This window comes from Canis lupus, chromosome 12, assembly GCF_003254725.2.
Source record: "Canis lupus dingo isolate Sandy chromosome 12, ASM325472v2, whole genome shotgun sequence".
NCBI classification, from domain to species: Eukaryota; Metazoa; Chordata; class Mammalia; order Carnivora; family Canidae; genus Canis; species Canis lupus.
Window position 1 is genome coordinate 1,932,627 of NC_064254.1, and position 14,361 is coordinate 1,946,987.

The window sequence follows — 14,361 nt, forward strand, 5'->3', positions numbered from 1 at the left end:
TAATTTATTTTTTATTGGTGTTCAATTTACTAACATACAGAATAACCCCCAGTGCCCGTCACCCATTCACTCCCACCCCCCGCCCTCCTCCCCTTCTACCACCCCTAGTTCGTTTCCCAGAGTTAGCAGTCTTTACGTTCTGTCTCCCTTTCTGATATTTCCCACACATTTCTTCTCCCTTCCCTTATATTCCCTTTCACTATTATTTATATTCCCCAAATGAATGAGAACATATAATGTTTGTCCTTCTCCGACTGACTTACTTCACTCAGCATAATACCCTCCAGTTCCATCCACGTTGAAGCAAATGGTGGGTATTTGTCATTTCTAATAATATTAGAGTAATATTCCATTGTATACATAAACCACATTTTCTTTATCCATTCATCTTAGTTGGACACCGAGGCTCCTTCCACAGTTTGGCTATCGACTCCGTCCACAGTTTGGCTATCGCATAAACCACATCATCTTTATCCATTCATTTTTCGATGGACACCGAGGCTCTTTACACAGTTTGGCTATTGTGGACATTGCTGCTAGAAACATCGGGGTGGAGGTGTCCTGGCATTTCATTGCATCTGAATCTTTAGGGTAAATCCCCAACAGTGCAATTGCTGGATTGTAGGGCAGGTCTATTTTTAACTCTGAGGAACCTCCACACAGTTTTCCAGAGTGGCTGCACCAGTTCACATTCCCACCAACAGTGTAAGAGGGTTCCCTTTTCTCCGCATCCTCTCCAACATTTGTGGTTTCCTGCCTTGTTAATTTTCCCCATTCTCACTGGTGTGAGGTGGTATCTCATTGTGGTTTTGATTTGTATTTCCCTGATGGCAGGTGATGCAGAGCATTTTCTCATGTGCATGTTGGCCATGTCTATGTCTTCCTCTGTGAGATTTCTGTTCATGTCTTTTGCCCATTTCATGATTGGATTCTTTGTTTCTTTGCTGTTGAGTTTAATAAGTTCTTTATAGATCTTGGAAACTAGCCCTTTATCTGATACCTCATTTGCAAATATCTTCTCCCATTCTGTAGGTTGTCTTTTAGTTTTGTTGACTGTATCCTTTGCTGTGCAAAAGCTTCCTATCTTGATGAAGTCCCAATAGTTCATTTTTGCTTTTGTTTCTTTTGCCTTCGTGGATGTATCTTGCAAGAAGTTACTGTGGTCAAGTTCAAAAAGGGTGTTGCCTGTGTTCTCCTCTAGGATTTTGACGGAATCTTGTCTCACATTTAGATCTTTCATCCATTTTGAGTTTATCTTTGTGTATGGTGAAAGAGAGTGGTCTAGTTTCATTCTTCTGCATGTGGATGTCCAATTTTCCCAGCACCATTTATTGAAGAGACTGTCTTTCTTCCAATAGATAGTCTTTCCTCCTTTATCGAATATTACTTGAACATAAAGTTCAGAGTCCACTTCTGGGTTCTCTATTCTGTTCCATTGATCTATGTGTCTGTTTTTGTGCCAGTACCACACTGTCTTGATGACCACAGCTTTGTAGTACAACCTGAAATCTGGCATTGTGATGCCCCCAGCTATGGTTTTCTTTTTTAAAATTCCCCTGGCTATTCGGGGTCTTTTCTGATTCCACACAAATCTTAAAATAATTTGTTCTAACTCTCTGAAGAAAGTCCATGGTATTTTGATAGGGATTGCATTAAACGTGTAAATTGCCCTGGGTAACCTTGACATTTTCACAATATTAATTCTGCCAATCCATGAGCATGGAATATTTTTCCATCTCTTTGTGTCTTCCTCAATTTCTTTCAGAAGTGTTCTATAGTTTTTAGGGTATAGATCCTTTACCTCTTTGGTTAGGTTTATTCCTAGGTATCTTATGCTTTTGGGTGCAATTGTAAATGGGATTGACTCCTTAATTTCTTTCTTCAGTCTCATTGTTAGTGTATACAAATGCCATTGATTTCTGGGCATTGATTTTGTATCCTGCCACGCTACCGAATTGCTGTATGAGTTCTAGCAATCTTGGGGTGGAGGCTTTTGGGTTTTCTATGTAGAGTATCATGTCATCAGCAAAGAGGGAGAGCTTGACTTCTTCTTTACCAATTTGAATGCCTTTAATGTCTTTTTGTTGTCTGATTGCTGAGGATAGGACTTGGAGTACCATGTTGAATAGCAGTGGTGAGAGTGGACATCCCTGTCTTGTTCCTGATCTTAGGGGAAAGGCTTCCAGTGCTTCCCCATTGAGAATGATATTTGCTGTGGGCTTTTCATAGATGGCTTTTAAGATGTCGAGGAATGTTCCCTCTATCCCTACACTCTGAAGAGTTTTGATCAGAAATGGATGCTGTATTTTGTCAAATGCTTTCTCTGCATCTAATGAGAGGATCATATGGTTCTTGGTTTTTCTCTTGCTGATATGATGAATCACATTGATTGTTTTAGGAGTGTTGAACCAGCCTTGTGTCCCAGGGATAAATCCTACTTGGTCATGTTGAATAATTTTCTTAATGTGTTGTTGGATCCTATTGGCTAGTATCTTGTTGAGAATTTTTGCATCCATGTTCTTCAGTGATATTGGTCTGTAATTCTCCTTTTTGGTGGGGTCTTTGGTTTTGGAATTAAGGTGGTGCTGGCTTCATAGAACGAATTTGAAAGTACTCCATCTCTTTCTATATATCCAAACAGCTTTAGTAGAATAGGTATAGTTTCTTCTTTAAACGTTTGATAGAATTCCCCTGGGAAGCCATCTGGCCCTGGACTCTTGTGTCTTGGGAGGTTTTGATGACTGCTTCAATTTCCTCCCTGGTTATTGGCCTGTTCAGGTTTTCTATTTCTTCCTGTTCCAGTTTTGGTAGTTTGTGGCTTTCCAGGAATGCGTCCATTTCTTCTAGATTGCCTAATTTATTGGCATATAGCTGCTCATAATATGTTTTTAAAATCGTTTGTATTTCCTTGGTGTTGGTAGTGATCTTTCTCATTCATGATTTTATTAATTTGAGTCTTCTCTCTCTTCTTTTTAATAAGGTTGGCTAATGGTTTATCTATCTTATTAATTCTTTCAAAGAACCAACTCCTGGTTCTGTTGATCTGTTCCACAGTTCTTCTGGTCTCAATTTTGTTGAGTTCTGCTCGAATTTTAATTAACTGTCTTCTGCTGGGCATAGGGTCCATCTGCTGTTTTTTCTCTAGCTCCTTTATGTGTAAGGTTAGCTTTTGTATTTGAGTTCTTTCCAGTTTTTGAATGGATGCTTGTATTGCGATGTATTTCCCCCTTAGGACTGCTTTTGCTGCATCCCAAAGATTTTGAATGGTTGTATCTTCATTCTCATTAGTTTCCATGAATCTTTTTAATTCTTCCTTAATGTCCTGGTTGACCATTTCATCTTTTAGCAGGATGGGTAACCTCCACGTGTTTGAGGTCCTTCCAAACTTCTTGTTGGGATTTAGTTTTAATTTCAAGGCATTATGGTCTGAGAATATGCAGGGGATGATCCCAATCTTTTGGTATCGGTTAAGACCCGATTTGTGATCCAGTATGTGGTCTATTCTGGAGAAAGTTCCATGTGCACTTGAGAAGAATGTGTATTCAGTTGAGTTTGGATGTAAAGTTCTGTAGATATCTGTGAAATCCATCTGGTCCAGTGTATCATTTAAAGCTCTCGTTTCTTTGGAGATGTTGTGCTTAGAAGACCTATTGAGGGTAGAAAGAGCTAGATTGAAGTCACCAAGTATAAGTGTATTATTATCTAAGTATTTCTTCACTTTGGTTATTAATTGGTTTAAATATTTGGCAGCTCCCACATTCGGGGCATAATTATTGAGGATTGTTAAGTCCTCTTGTTGGATAGATCCTTTAAGTATGAGATAGTGTCCCTCTTCATCTCTCACTACAGTCTTCGGGGTAAATTTTAGTTTATCTGATATAAGGATGGCTACCCCTGCTTTCTTTTGAGGACCATTAGTATGGTAAATGGTTCTCCAACCTTTTATTTTCAGGCTGTAGGTGTCCTTCTGTCTAAAATGAGTCTCTTGTAGACAGCAAATAGATGGGTCTTGCTTTTTTATCCAGTCTGAAACCCTGCGCCTTTTGATGGGGTCATTAAGCCCGTTCACATTCAGAGGTACTATTGAGAGATATGAGTTTAGTGTCACCATGATACCTATTCAGTCCTTGTTTTTGTGGATTGTTTCATTGAACTTCTTCTTAAAGGGGAATTTTAAGAGTCCCCCTTAAAATTTCTTGCAGAGCTGGTTTGGAGGTCACATATTCTTTCAGTTCCTTCCTGTCTTGGAAGTTGTTTATCTCTCCTTCCATTTTGAATGAGAGCCTTGCTGGATAAACTATTCTTGGTTGCATGTTCTTCTCATTTAGGACCCTGAATATATCCTGCCAGCCCTTTCTGGCCTTCCAGGTCTCTGTGGAGAGGTCTGCTGTTACCCTGATATTCCTCCCCATAAAAGTCAGGATTTCTTGTCTCTTGCTGCTTTAAGGATCTTCTCTTTATCTTTGGAATTTGCAAGCTTCACTATTAAATGTCGAGGTGTTGAACAGTTTTTATTGATTTTAGGGGTGGATCTCTCTATTTCCTGGATCTGAATGCCTGTTTCCCTTCCCAGATTAGGAAAGTTTTCAGCTAGGATTTGTTTAAATACATATTCTGGCCCTCTGCCCCTTTCAGCGCCCTTGGGAACCCCAATTAAACATAGGTTTTTCTTCCTCAGGCTGTCGTTTATTTCCCTTAATCTGTCTTCATGGTCTTTTAATTGTCTGCCTCCTTTTTCCTCAGTTTCCCTCTTTGCCATCAACTTGTCTTCTATGTCACTCACCCATTCTTCCACCTCGTTAACCCTCGTCCTTAGGACTTCTAGTTTGGATTGCATCTCATTCAATTGATTTTTAATTTCTGCCTGATTAGCTCTAAATTCTGCAGTCATGAAGTCTCTTGAGTCCTTTATGCTTTTTTCTAGAGCCACCAGTAGCTGTATAATAGTGCTTCTGAATTGGCTTTCTGACATTGAATTGTAATCCAGATTTTGTAACTCTGTGGGAGAGAGGACTGTTTCTGATTGTTTCTTTTGAGGTGAGGTTTTCCTTCTAGTCATTTTGCTCAGTGCAGAGTGACCAAAAACAAGTTGTATTGGGAAAAGGAGAAAAAGAGAGAGAGAGAAAGAAAGAAAAGAGAAAAAGAAAAAAGGAAAAAAGAAGAAAAAGAAAGAAAAAGAAAGGTGAAAAAGAAAGGGGTGGGGGAAGCAATCAGAAATCAAAAAGAAAACAAAAACAAAAACAAAAACAAAAACCACGGGGGAGTATCTTCTGATTCTGTATCTTTAAGTCCCTTGACTTCCCCTGGAACTTGTCCGTCTAGTTGGTCTTCTGGGGGAGGGGCCTGCTGTGCTGATTTTCAGGTGTTAGCCCTTGGGGGAGCTGCTCTGCCCCTGCCTGGTGCAGGGCTCAGTGGGGGTTGTTTACCCCGTGAGGCCCCAGGAGGAACAACCGCAGTGGCTGGGCCAGCTCTGGAGCCCTAGAGTCAGCTCCCGTAGTAACCACAGAGCTCCCTGTCTGCAGGGCCTGGAGGCTCCCGGTCAGGGCCGCTGATCTGCTCAGCTCGGGGCAGGAGCGTCCTCGCTGTCTTGGGCCCTCCCGGCCTCTGCCTGTCCTGCGGGAGGCCGGATCCTGGGCTGTGTCCTGGCGCCCTTGGCTCGGGGCCTGCACTGGTGGATTCGGGCTCCCGCCCCGCAGCCCCCTCCGCGGAGCCACCGCCCGAGCCCCCCCGAGCTGCTCCTGCCCCGCAGCCCCCTCTGTGGAGCCGCCCCGGAGCCCCCGAGCTGCTCCCGCCCCGCAGCCTCCTCCGCGGAGCCACCCCCGAGCCCCTCCGAGCTGCTCCCACCCCGCAGCCCCCTCCGCGGAGCCGCCCCCGAGCCCCCCGAGCTGCTCCCGCCCCGCAGCCCCCTCCGAGGAGCCGCCCCCGAGCCCCCCGAGCTGCTCCCCCCCGCAGCCCCCTCCGCGGAGCCACCGCCCGAGCCCCCCGAGCTGCTCCCGCCCCGCAGCCCCCTCCGCGGAGCCGCCCCCGAGCCCCCCGAGCTGCTCCGGGTCCCCCCGTGCGCGCTGCAGCCCTTAGGGAGCTCGGCGCACTCTCCGGGGGCGCAGGTGTCTGTTAGTGTCCCCGGGAGCCCGAGGGCATCCCCGCCCTCCTGGGTCCTGCTCCACCTCCCTGGAGCCCCTTTCTCCCGGGAAGGTTGGTGCAGTTCCTGCTCCTCCGGGACGGGGCTCTCCTGTCCTGGGGACACTCGCCCCGGCCTCAGCCCGGCTCCTCGCGGGGCCCCTCCCCCTTGGAGGCCTTTTGTTTCTTTATTTCTTTTTCCCCATCTTCCTACCTTGATAGAAGCGCGAACTCTTCTCACTGTAGCGTTCCAGCTGGTCTCTCTTTAAATCTCAGGCTGAATTCGTAGATTTTCAGGATGATTTGAAGGTTTTCTAGGTTATTTGGTGGGGACCGGTGACTTGGGGACCCTACTCTTCCGCCATCGTGCCCCTCCTCCTCTTTTCCTAATTTCTTGTGGTATAAAGTTAGGTCGTTTATTTGAGGTCTTTCTAATTTGTTAAAATCTGCATTTATTGCTACAGATTTTTCTCTCATCATTGCTTTTTCCACATACCATAAATTCTGGTATATTGCATTTTCACTTCAATTTGTTTCCTAATAATTTTTTATTTCCCCTTGATTTCTTCTCTGACCTGTTGGTTGTTCAGAAGTGAGTTTAATTACCACATAGTTGTAGATTTTCCAGATTTCCTTTTATTTTTTATTTCTAGTTTTATACCATTTACGTTAGAAGACATTATTGATGTGATTTTAGTCTTCTGAAACTTGCCAAGATTTATTTTGTGTCTTATCATATGATCTATCTTGAGAATGTTCCATGAGCACTTGCAAAGATTGTATTTTGCTGCTGTTGATGAAATGTTCTGTGCTTTCTATGTCCATTTAGCGTAAAGTATGGTTCAAATCCTATGTTTCCTTGTTGATCTCTATCTCAATAATCTATCCATTACTGATGGTATTGAACTACCCTACTTTTATTGTATTCCTATCTATTTCTCCCTTCAGCTCTGTTAGTATTTGCTTAATATATTTAGGCATTCTAGTGTTGGAAGTGTATACATTTATGACTGTTATATTTTCTTGATGTATTGACCATTTTATCATATTTGTATAATGACTTTCATCTTTGTGACTGCCTTTGACTTAAAATCTGTTTTGTCTGATCTAAGCATAGCTATCTCCACTTTCTTTTGGTTTCCATTTGCCTGGAATATCTTTTTCCATCTCTTCGCATTGAGCCTATGTGTGTCTTTAGAGCTGAAATAAGTCTCCTTGTGGACAGCATATGGTTGGGTTTAGTTTTTGTATACATTCAGCTACTCTCTGCTTTTTTTGCTGAATTTAATCCATTTACATTTATATGTAAGACTTACTACTGCCGTCTTATTGGAAGCTGCCTCCTTCTTCTTTCTTCATTTTTCTTTTCTCTTTGCTTCTGCTTCTGCTTCTGCTTCTGCTTCACCTTCTTCTTCTTTGCCTTCTTTTGGTATCTCCAATCTTTCCCCATATGTTTCTGTCCAACTTTGTAAATTGGTGGCTTACCATGATGATATGCTCAGTCTCTCCATTTTTATTTTTTGCAAATCTACTCTAGATTTTTGCTTTGTTGTTACTATAAGGCTTACATGAAACATCTCATTAATACAACAATCCATTTTATGCTAATGACAACTTATTTTCATTTGCCTTGAAAGACTCTACTCTTATTTATTTGAGGGATAGCAAGAAAACAAGTGTGGCTGGAACATAATAAAAAAATATAAGATGAAGGAAAGCTATTAGAGAATTATGGGGCATAGATCTTTCAGGACCTTCTTTTGAGAGGTTCTGTAATGACTTTGAATCAAGAAAGATGGAGACTTATAGATCATAGGTAGAAAGATGACCTGAATCTTAAAATGATCCCTGTGGCTGCTGTATTGGGATTGACTGGAAGGCTAGGGTGAAATCAGAGGAATTAGAGATATGAAAGTAACTTGGATAACAGTGAGAATCCTAAAGGTAGTGAGAAGTACCAGATTATTATTTAATACTGAGGGATCTGCTGTCCTACTATAACACTGTATCTTGCTAGGAGTCTTGAATGGTACCTTAGAAGAATTACGGAAATAAGGATACAGAAGAACTGTGTTTCTGATCCTAAAACACTACCACTAATATACTTTCTTATTTCAATTTTCATAATACCTCAAGCAGCTACTAGTAAGTTTCCAATCTATTTCTTGTGCTTTAGTTTCTTTTAGGGCAAAAGCAGGCCAATCTTGCTATAGAGCACTGGATAATAAATATTTTAAGCTTTATAAGCCATAAGATCACTGTCATAACTACTCAACTTTGCTGTTGTGGCACAAAAGTATTCATAGACAATATGCAAAAGAAAACAAAAAAGGATGTGTCCCAATAAAACATTACTTGTAGACAATGAAACTTAGATTGCATATCATTTTCACATGTCATAAAATACCATTCTTATTTCTTGTGTTGTGGGTTGTTGATTTGAGGTATTCTTGGTATATTCCTTTTATCATTATGTAATGTCCCTTCTTGCTTCTGGCAAATTTTTGCTCTAAGATCTACTTTATGTGATGTTAATATAGCTACTTTTTTTTTTTAAATAATGCTTTATAGTATATATTTTCTATAATTTTCTTTTTATTGCTGAATTTGAAGTAAGTTCCTTAATGATAGTGTATAGTTGGGTCATTGTTAAATTTTGTATTGATTTTTTTAAGTTTTATTTAAAATCCAGATAGTTAATGTACAGTATAATATTGGTTTCAGGTGTACAAATTTAGAGATCCTACATTTCCACACATCACCCAGTACTCTTCACAACAAATGCACTCCTTAATCCCTCTCATCACTGATTTAACTCATTCTCCCACCCACTTCCCTTCTGGTAATCATCAGTTCGTTCTCTATATTTAAGAATCTGTTTCTTGGTTTGTGTCTTTCTTTTTTCCCCTTTACTCATTTGTTTTGTTTCTTAAAGTCCACATATAAGTGAAATCATATGGTATTTGTGTTTCTCTGACTGACTTATTTTGCTTAGCATAACACTCTCTAGCTCCATCTACATCCTTGCAAATAGCAAGATTTCATTCATTTTTATGACAGTAATATTCCATTGTGTGTGTGTATGTACTCCATGTATTGTGTGTGTGTATGTACTCCATGTATTCTAGGCTCATTCATGGTGTTGCAAATAGTATGATCACATCTTTTTTGTGGATGTATAAGATTATATATTTATTATATATGTATGTCATATATGTAAATATGGTGAGTGGGATATGTATATATAATTTTTCTTTTCTTTTTTTTAAAATTTTTTTGTTTTTATTTATTTATGATAGTCACAGAGAGAGAGAGAGAGGCAGAGACATAGGCAGAGGGAGAAGCAGGCTCCATGCACCGGGAGCCCGACGTGGGATTCGATCCCGGGTCTCCAGGATCACGCCCTGGGCCAAAGGCAGGCGCTAAACCGCTGCGCCACCCAGGGATCCCTATAATTTTTCTTATTCATTTGTTTATCAATGGATACTTAAGTTGCTTCTATATCTTGGCTGTTGTAAATAATGCTTCAATAAACATAATGCATATATCTTTTCAAATTAATGTTTTTGTTTTCTTTGGGTAAATTATTGTATCATATGGTATTTCTTTTCTTTTTATTTTTTGAAGAACCTCTATTCTGTTTTCTGCTGGAAAACAATTTACATTCTCACCAACAGTGCACCAGAGTTCCTTTTTTTCCACATCCTCAACATTTATTTTTTCTTGTGTTTTTGATTTTAGCCATTCTGAAAAGTATGAGGTGATATCTCATTGTGGTTTTGATTTGTTTCCTTGATAATTAGTAGCATTGAGCATCTTTTCATGTATCTGTTGGTCATGTATATGTCTTCTTTGGGAAAATATCTAGTCAAATCTTCTGCCCATTTTAAAATCAGATTATTTGTTTGCAGGAGTTCTTAATTTTAATGAAGTCCAATTTATCAATTATTTCTTTCATGAATCATGCCCTTAGTGTTTTTGTTTGTTTGTTTGTTTTTTTACTGTTTTTTTTTTAATTTATTTTTTATTGGTGTTCTTAGTGTTATCTCTAAAAAGTACTTGCTTTTGTAGCACATATACTAAAACATCATTACCATACTGAAAGTCATTTAGCTTTTCTCTGATGCTATCTTCTAGTAGAGTTATAGTTTTGAGTTTTATATTTAGGTCCACGATCCATTTTGAGTTAATTTTTGTGAAGCATGTAAGATACGGGAGAAGATTTTTTGTTTTTAATGGATGTCCACTTGTTCTAACATTATTTGTTGAAAATAATATCTTTGCTCCATTGTATTACCTTTCCTCCTTTGTCAGAGATTAGTTGACTATATTTATGTGGACTGAGCGGTCTGTTCTGTTCTACTGATTTGTCTCTTTGCCTACCAATACTACACTATCTGGATTACTGAAACTTTATAGGCAAGTCTTGAGGGTGAGTAGTGTCAGTCCTCCAACTTTTTTCTCCTTCAATATTGTATTGGCTATTCTGGGTCTTTGGCTTCTTTATATAAATTTTAGAACTAATTTGTCAATATCCACAAAATATCTTACTGGGATTTTGATGGCATTGCATTTAATCTAGAGATAAATTTGGGAAGAATTGACATTTTGATAATATTGAGTATTCCTATTCATGAACATGGAATATCTTTATATTTATTTGGTTCCTGTTTGGTTTTATTTATTAGAGTTTTGTTAGTCTTTGTTTTTAAATTGGTGCATTTAGAACAACAGTTTTTTGTTGTTTGTTTTTATGGAAATGCAAATTTTCATAGTTCACTTGAATGGTATGAAAGGCATCTCTATTGAGTCTTTCTAGGAGAAGTCAGAAAAGGCTTTCAAAGTACTGTTCCTCCTAACCCTTTTTCTCTGAACAGCAGTGGTGGTTCAGGTTTAGATGTGATAAATTTTATGAAGGAGAGGACAAAGATCAGCCTTTCTTTTTTGTATTCAACTCTATTTTAGTTAGTGTTTTCTTTGTTTGCATGTGCAGAATCTGTCCTTGTAATACTCTCACTAATATTCATATCTTTTCATTATTCATATCTTTCCACCTTTTATCTTTTGGAATTTTGTTTTGTGACTGTAGAGCTTCAGACTGAAATATAAATTTCATAGTGTGTTATTTCCAAGGTTTCCTGTAATCTGATCCTATGATATTTTATCAACATTGTTTTCCTTTGTTTCTCTTCTGTAACTTAATACTGTAACCAAATGAACAATTTTTTTTCCTTTGCCCTTACTCTTCTATGGGCCTCTGATATACAATCTCCTTGCCCCAAAACTATTTGTAAATGAAAGAAGTACTAGAAAAATGTGGAGGAGAAGAGATGGAAAATAATCTCTCAGTGTTCAGAGTGGCCAGATAATTGAAAGTATCAGTGCAAATAAAGAACCCTGGTTGTTACAGAGGAAACTGAGAAACACAAGTGGAACTTACCAGCTGCTACTGGACCAATTACTAAAAAAGAAAATAGAATATATTATTATTTTTAAAAATTTTGTACTCAGTTCCTATTGAAAATCTACTTGGAACACTGGAAAAGGGACTTTTGGGAAACAAATCTTATATGAATATGCTATACCTTATTAATTGAATATTAACTACACTTTAATAACCTAAATATCCAGGCGATTTTGGAAAGCCTGTTGGATGGGTTATAGGAGTAAAGCTTACTTTTCCTAATGAAATAATTATTTTAACATTCTTAACCATACCAAGGGTCACAATCTTGCAGGAAACTGGTTACCAGTTAAAGGTTACTAACTTAAGTTCCTTCTTCATTTTCTTTTCTGTCTTTCAGCATTCTATCTCCCTTTCAAACCTCTATCACCATGTCAATTATCATCATATTTCTTTTTGCAGTACAGAAAGTTTATTTGTAACTATCAATTTAAGAACTGTTGTCATGATAATTTTTTCTGTGTTTCTTTTTGATAATCTCTGAGATTTAATCAGGATGCTAAATCTAGCCTAAGAAGTAGCATAAGTAAGACATGTAACCCATGTAAGATGATAGTTCTTTCATGTCTTTCAAGGATGGGGAATAGGGTAGAGTGAGGATCAGTTATAATAGCAAATGAGAAATTCCAAAAGCTTCAATCTCCTGGTCCTCTTTAATAATCCTTTGGTAGTTATCTTTATTTAGAGTAAGCAAAGTGGAATTGAGGTTAGCCCCTCTTCCTTTTCTTATCAATTTTTATGAGAACTTAAAACTCTTCAGGAGCTAGCAATGATTATTCAGATTTCACTCATTTTACTTTTCTTCCCACTTCAATCTCTTATGTCATTATGTCTTTGTTCTATTATTCACTTTCCAGGTTTTTTTTGTTTTTTAATATCTGAGCTAAGTTCATTACTTTGAGAAATTTGTTCTATTTTTTCATGAAAAGTCCATATTATGCCTGTCCTCTTTATCCTTTGCATCAATATATTTTTCATTTAAAATCAGTAATTTTAGGAAATGCAGAAAAATCTGAGAGTGAAGAGATGGGAAAATATGCCACTTAAGTTGCATTTACAGAAGTGATTACAGCCCATGAGATTTCATGCCCATGAAAGCATGAAACCTGAACCCTATGGGAGTCCACAGGATACTAGAATTGCCAAGAAACAGTATTGATAAGTTTAGGGGGAAAAACAAAACAAAACAAAACTTTAATAACCTAACACAAAATTTAAGCTTGTAAAAATTCAGTTACTAATCATATTCTTTATAGCAGAAATGGGAAAGAATTCCTGAAACTATATTACTTTCTAAGAAGGAAGCTGCAAAGAAATATGATAAATCAACTCCTCCATTATTTTGTTCAGTAACCTTGGGCAAAGGGCAAGGCTGGAGGCATTAATATACCCCCAACTTTATATAAACTGCAGGCAACAGAGTGGTGGGGGATGGTGTGCAATAAGAATTATTGTTGTTATTAGGAGTTATTAATGTCTAGATATTAGTTTCCAGTTAGTATATCAAATATTATTTCACACAATTATTATTGATAAGTATTATTTATGAATTTTGAGCTAATAGTGACTTATGACTGTTATTACAGGGATTTATTCTTTGCTCATCAGTTATTTAGAAAAGAGTTGAAATACAGTTACTAGGAGAAAATGGCTGCCCTTTGTATATGAGGCACAGGGAATATGGAAACTGCTGAAAGGCAGCTGCTGAGTTTATATAGAAAATCTCATCCAAGTCAAAGTCATACTTCCACTGGGGTCTTGAACAGAATTTGTCTTAATTCTAGTGCTCTTAATTATTGTAAGAATGAACAAATGTTATATAATCTGGTAAAAAATACCCATCTCTCTCACAACACCTAAAGTGAATGCACTAGCTTATGTCAACTTCAAAGTTCTGACTGCCAAAGAAAGGATTGAACTACTAGAGGTACTTCAGAATCATGTATCAAAAACATAAAAATAGACAGCATAGGGAATATAGCCAATGGTATTGTCTGGTGACAGATGGTAGCTACACTTGTGGTGAGCATAGCATAATGTACAGAGCTGTCCCATCCACTTTGTTATATACCGGAAATATCTGTACACACCATTGTGTGTCAACTGTACTTTAATTAAAAAAAAAAGAAACAAAACAGACAAGTAGATCTTCTCTGGAAAGATTACTTTAAATGAGTAACTACTATGGTCTTTCTGAGTAATTGAGTTGGTGAAGTCATAATCCTTTAGTAACTAGGATATGAAAAATTAATTCTGTTTTATGTGGTATTGATCAGGATGGGGAAATATACACAGTTCTTAGGAAATTGGGAAAAATTCCATATTCATAGATAATTTTTGAAAAAGTATTTCTCTTGGAAATCATCCACTTGAAAAGTATGCAAAAGTAGATCCTTTGAAGCCTAGTAGGAGGAAGGAATCAGATGTTGCCTGAATTGAACTTAGCTCTCCCAATTTTCATGCCCTTCTCTTTTGGCTGAGTTTTGATTTCTCTGCTCTTTCTCACTCTTCATTTTTAGATTTCTCTGGTGGCTTGATTTGTTGATAAAATATTTAAACTGTCACCAGTGTTTGTTTTCCTTTATTTTCACAGTAGAGGTTTAGGCTTTCCACTGATTTATACATAAATAAATCAATTGTTCCAGTAATATGGAATAAGGACAATAAAAACATCACATTTAGAGAAGATAGTGGAGATAACACAAATTCAAGTTTTAGAGAAATTACTTTACCCAAAGCCATGTTTGGTTAAGTGTTCTGGCTGGGATCTGAACTGAGGT

General features: G+C 38.1%; 1 protein-coding gene across 1 annotated transcript in view; it reads right to left on the minus strand.

Moving 5' to 3' along the window:
* Nucleotides 1–14,361, minus strand: part of TSBP1 (testis expressed basic protein 1) — a 155,717-nt gene that overhangs the window by 103,090 nt on the left and 38,266 nt on the right. Inside the window, exon 22 of the mRNA XM_049091970.1 lies at nucleotides 11,558–11,578. Within this exon, the coding sequence (XP_048947927.1) occupies nucleotides 11,558–11,578 (21 nt within the window). The remainder of the gene's footprint in view (nucleotides 1–11,557; nucleotides 11,579–14,361) is intronic.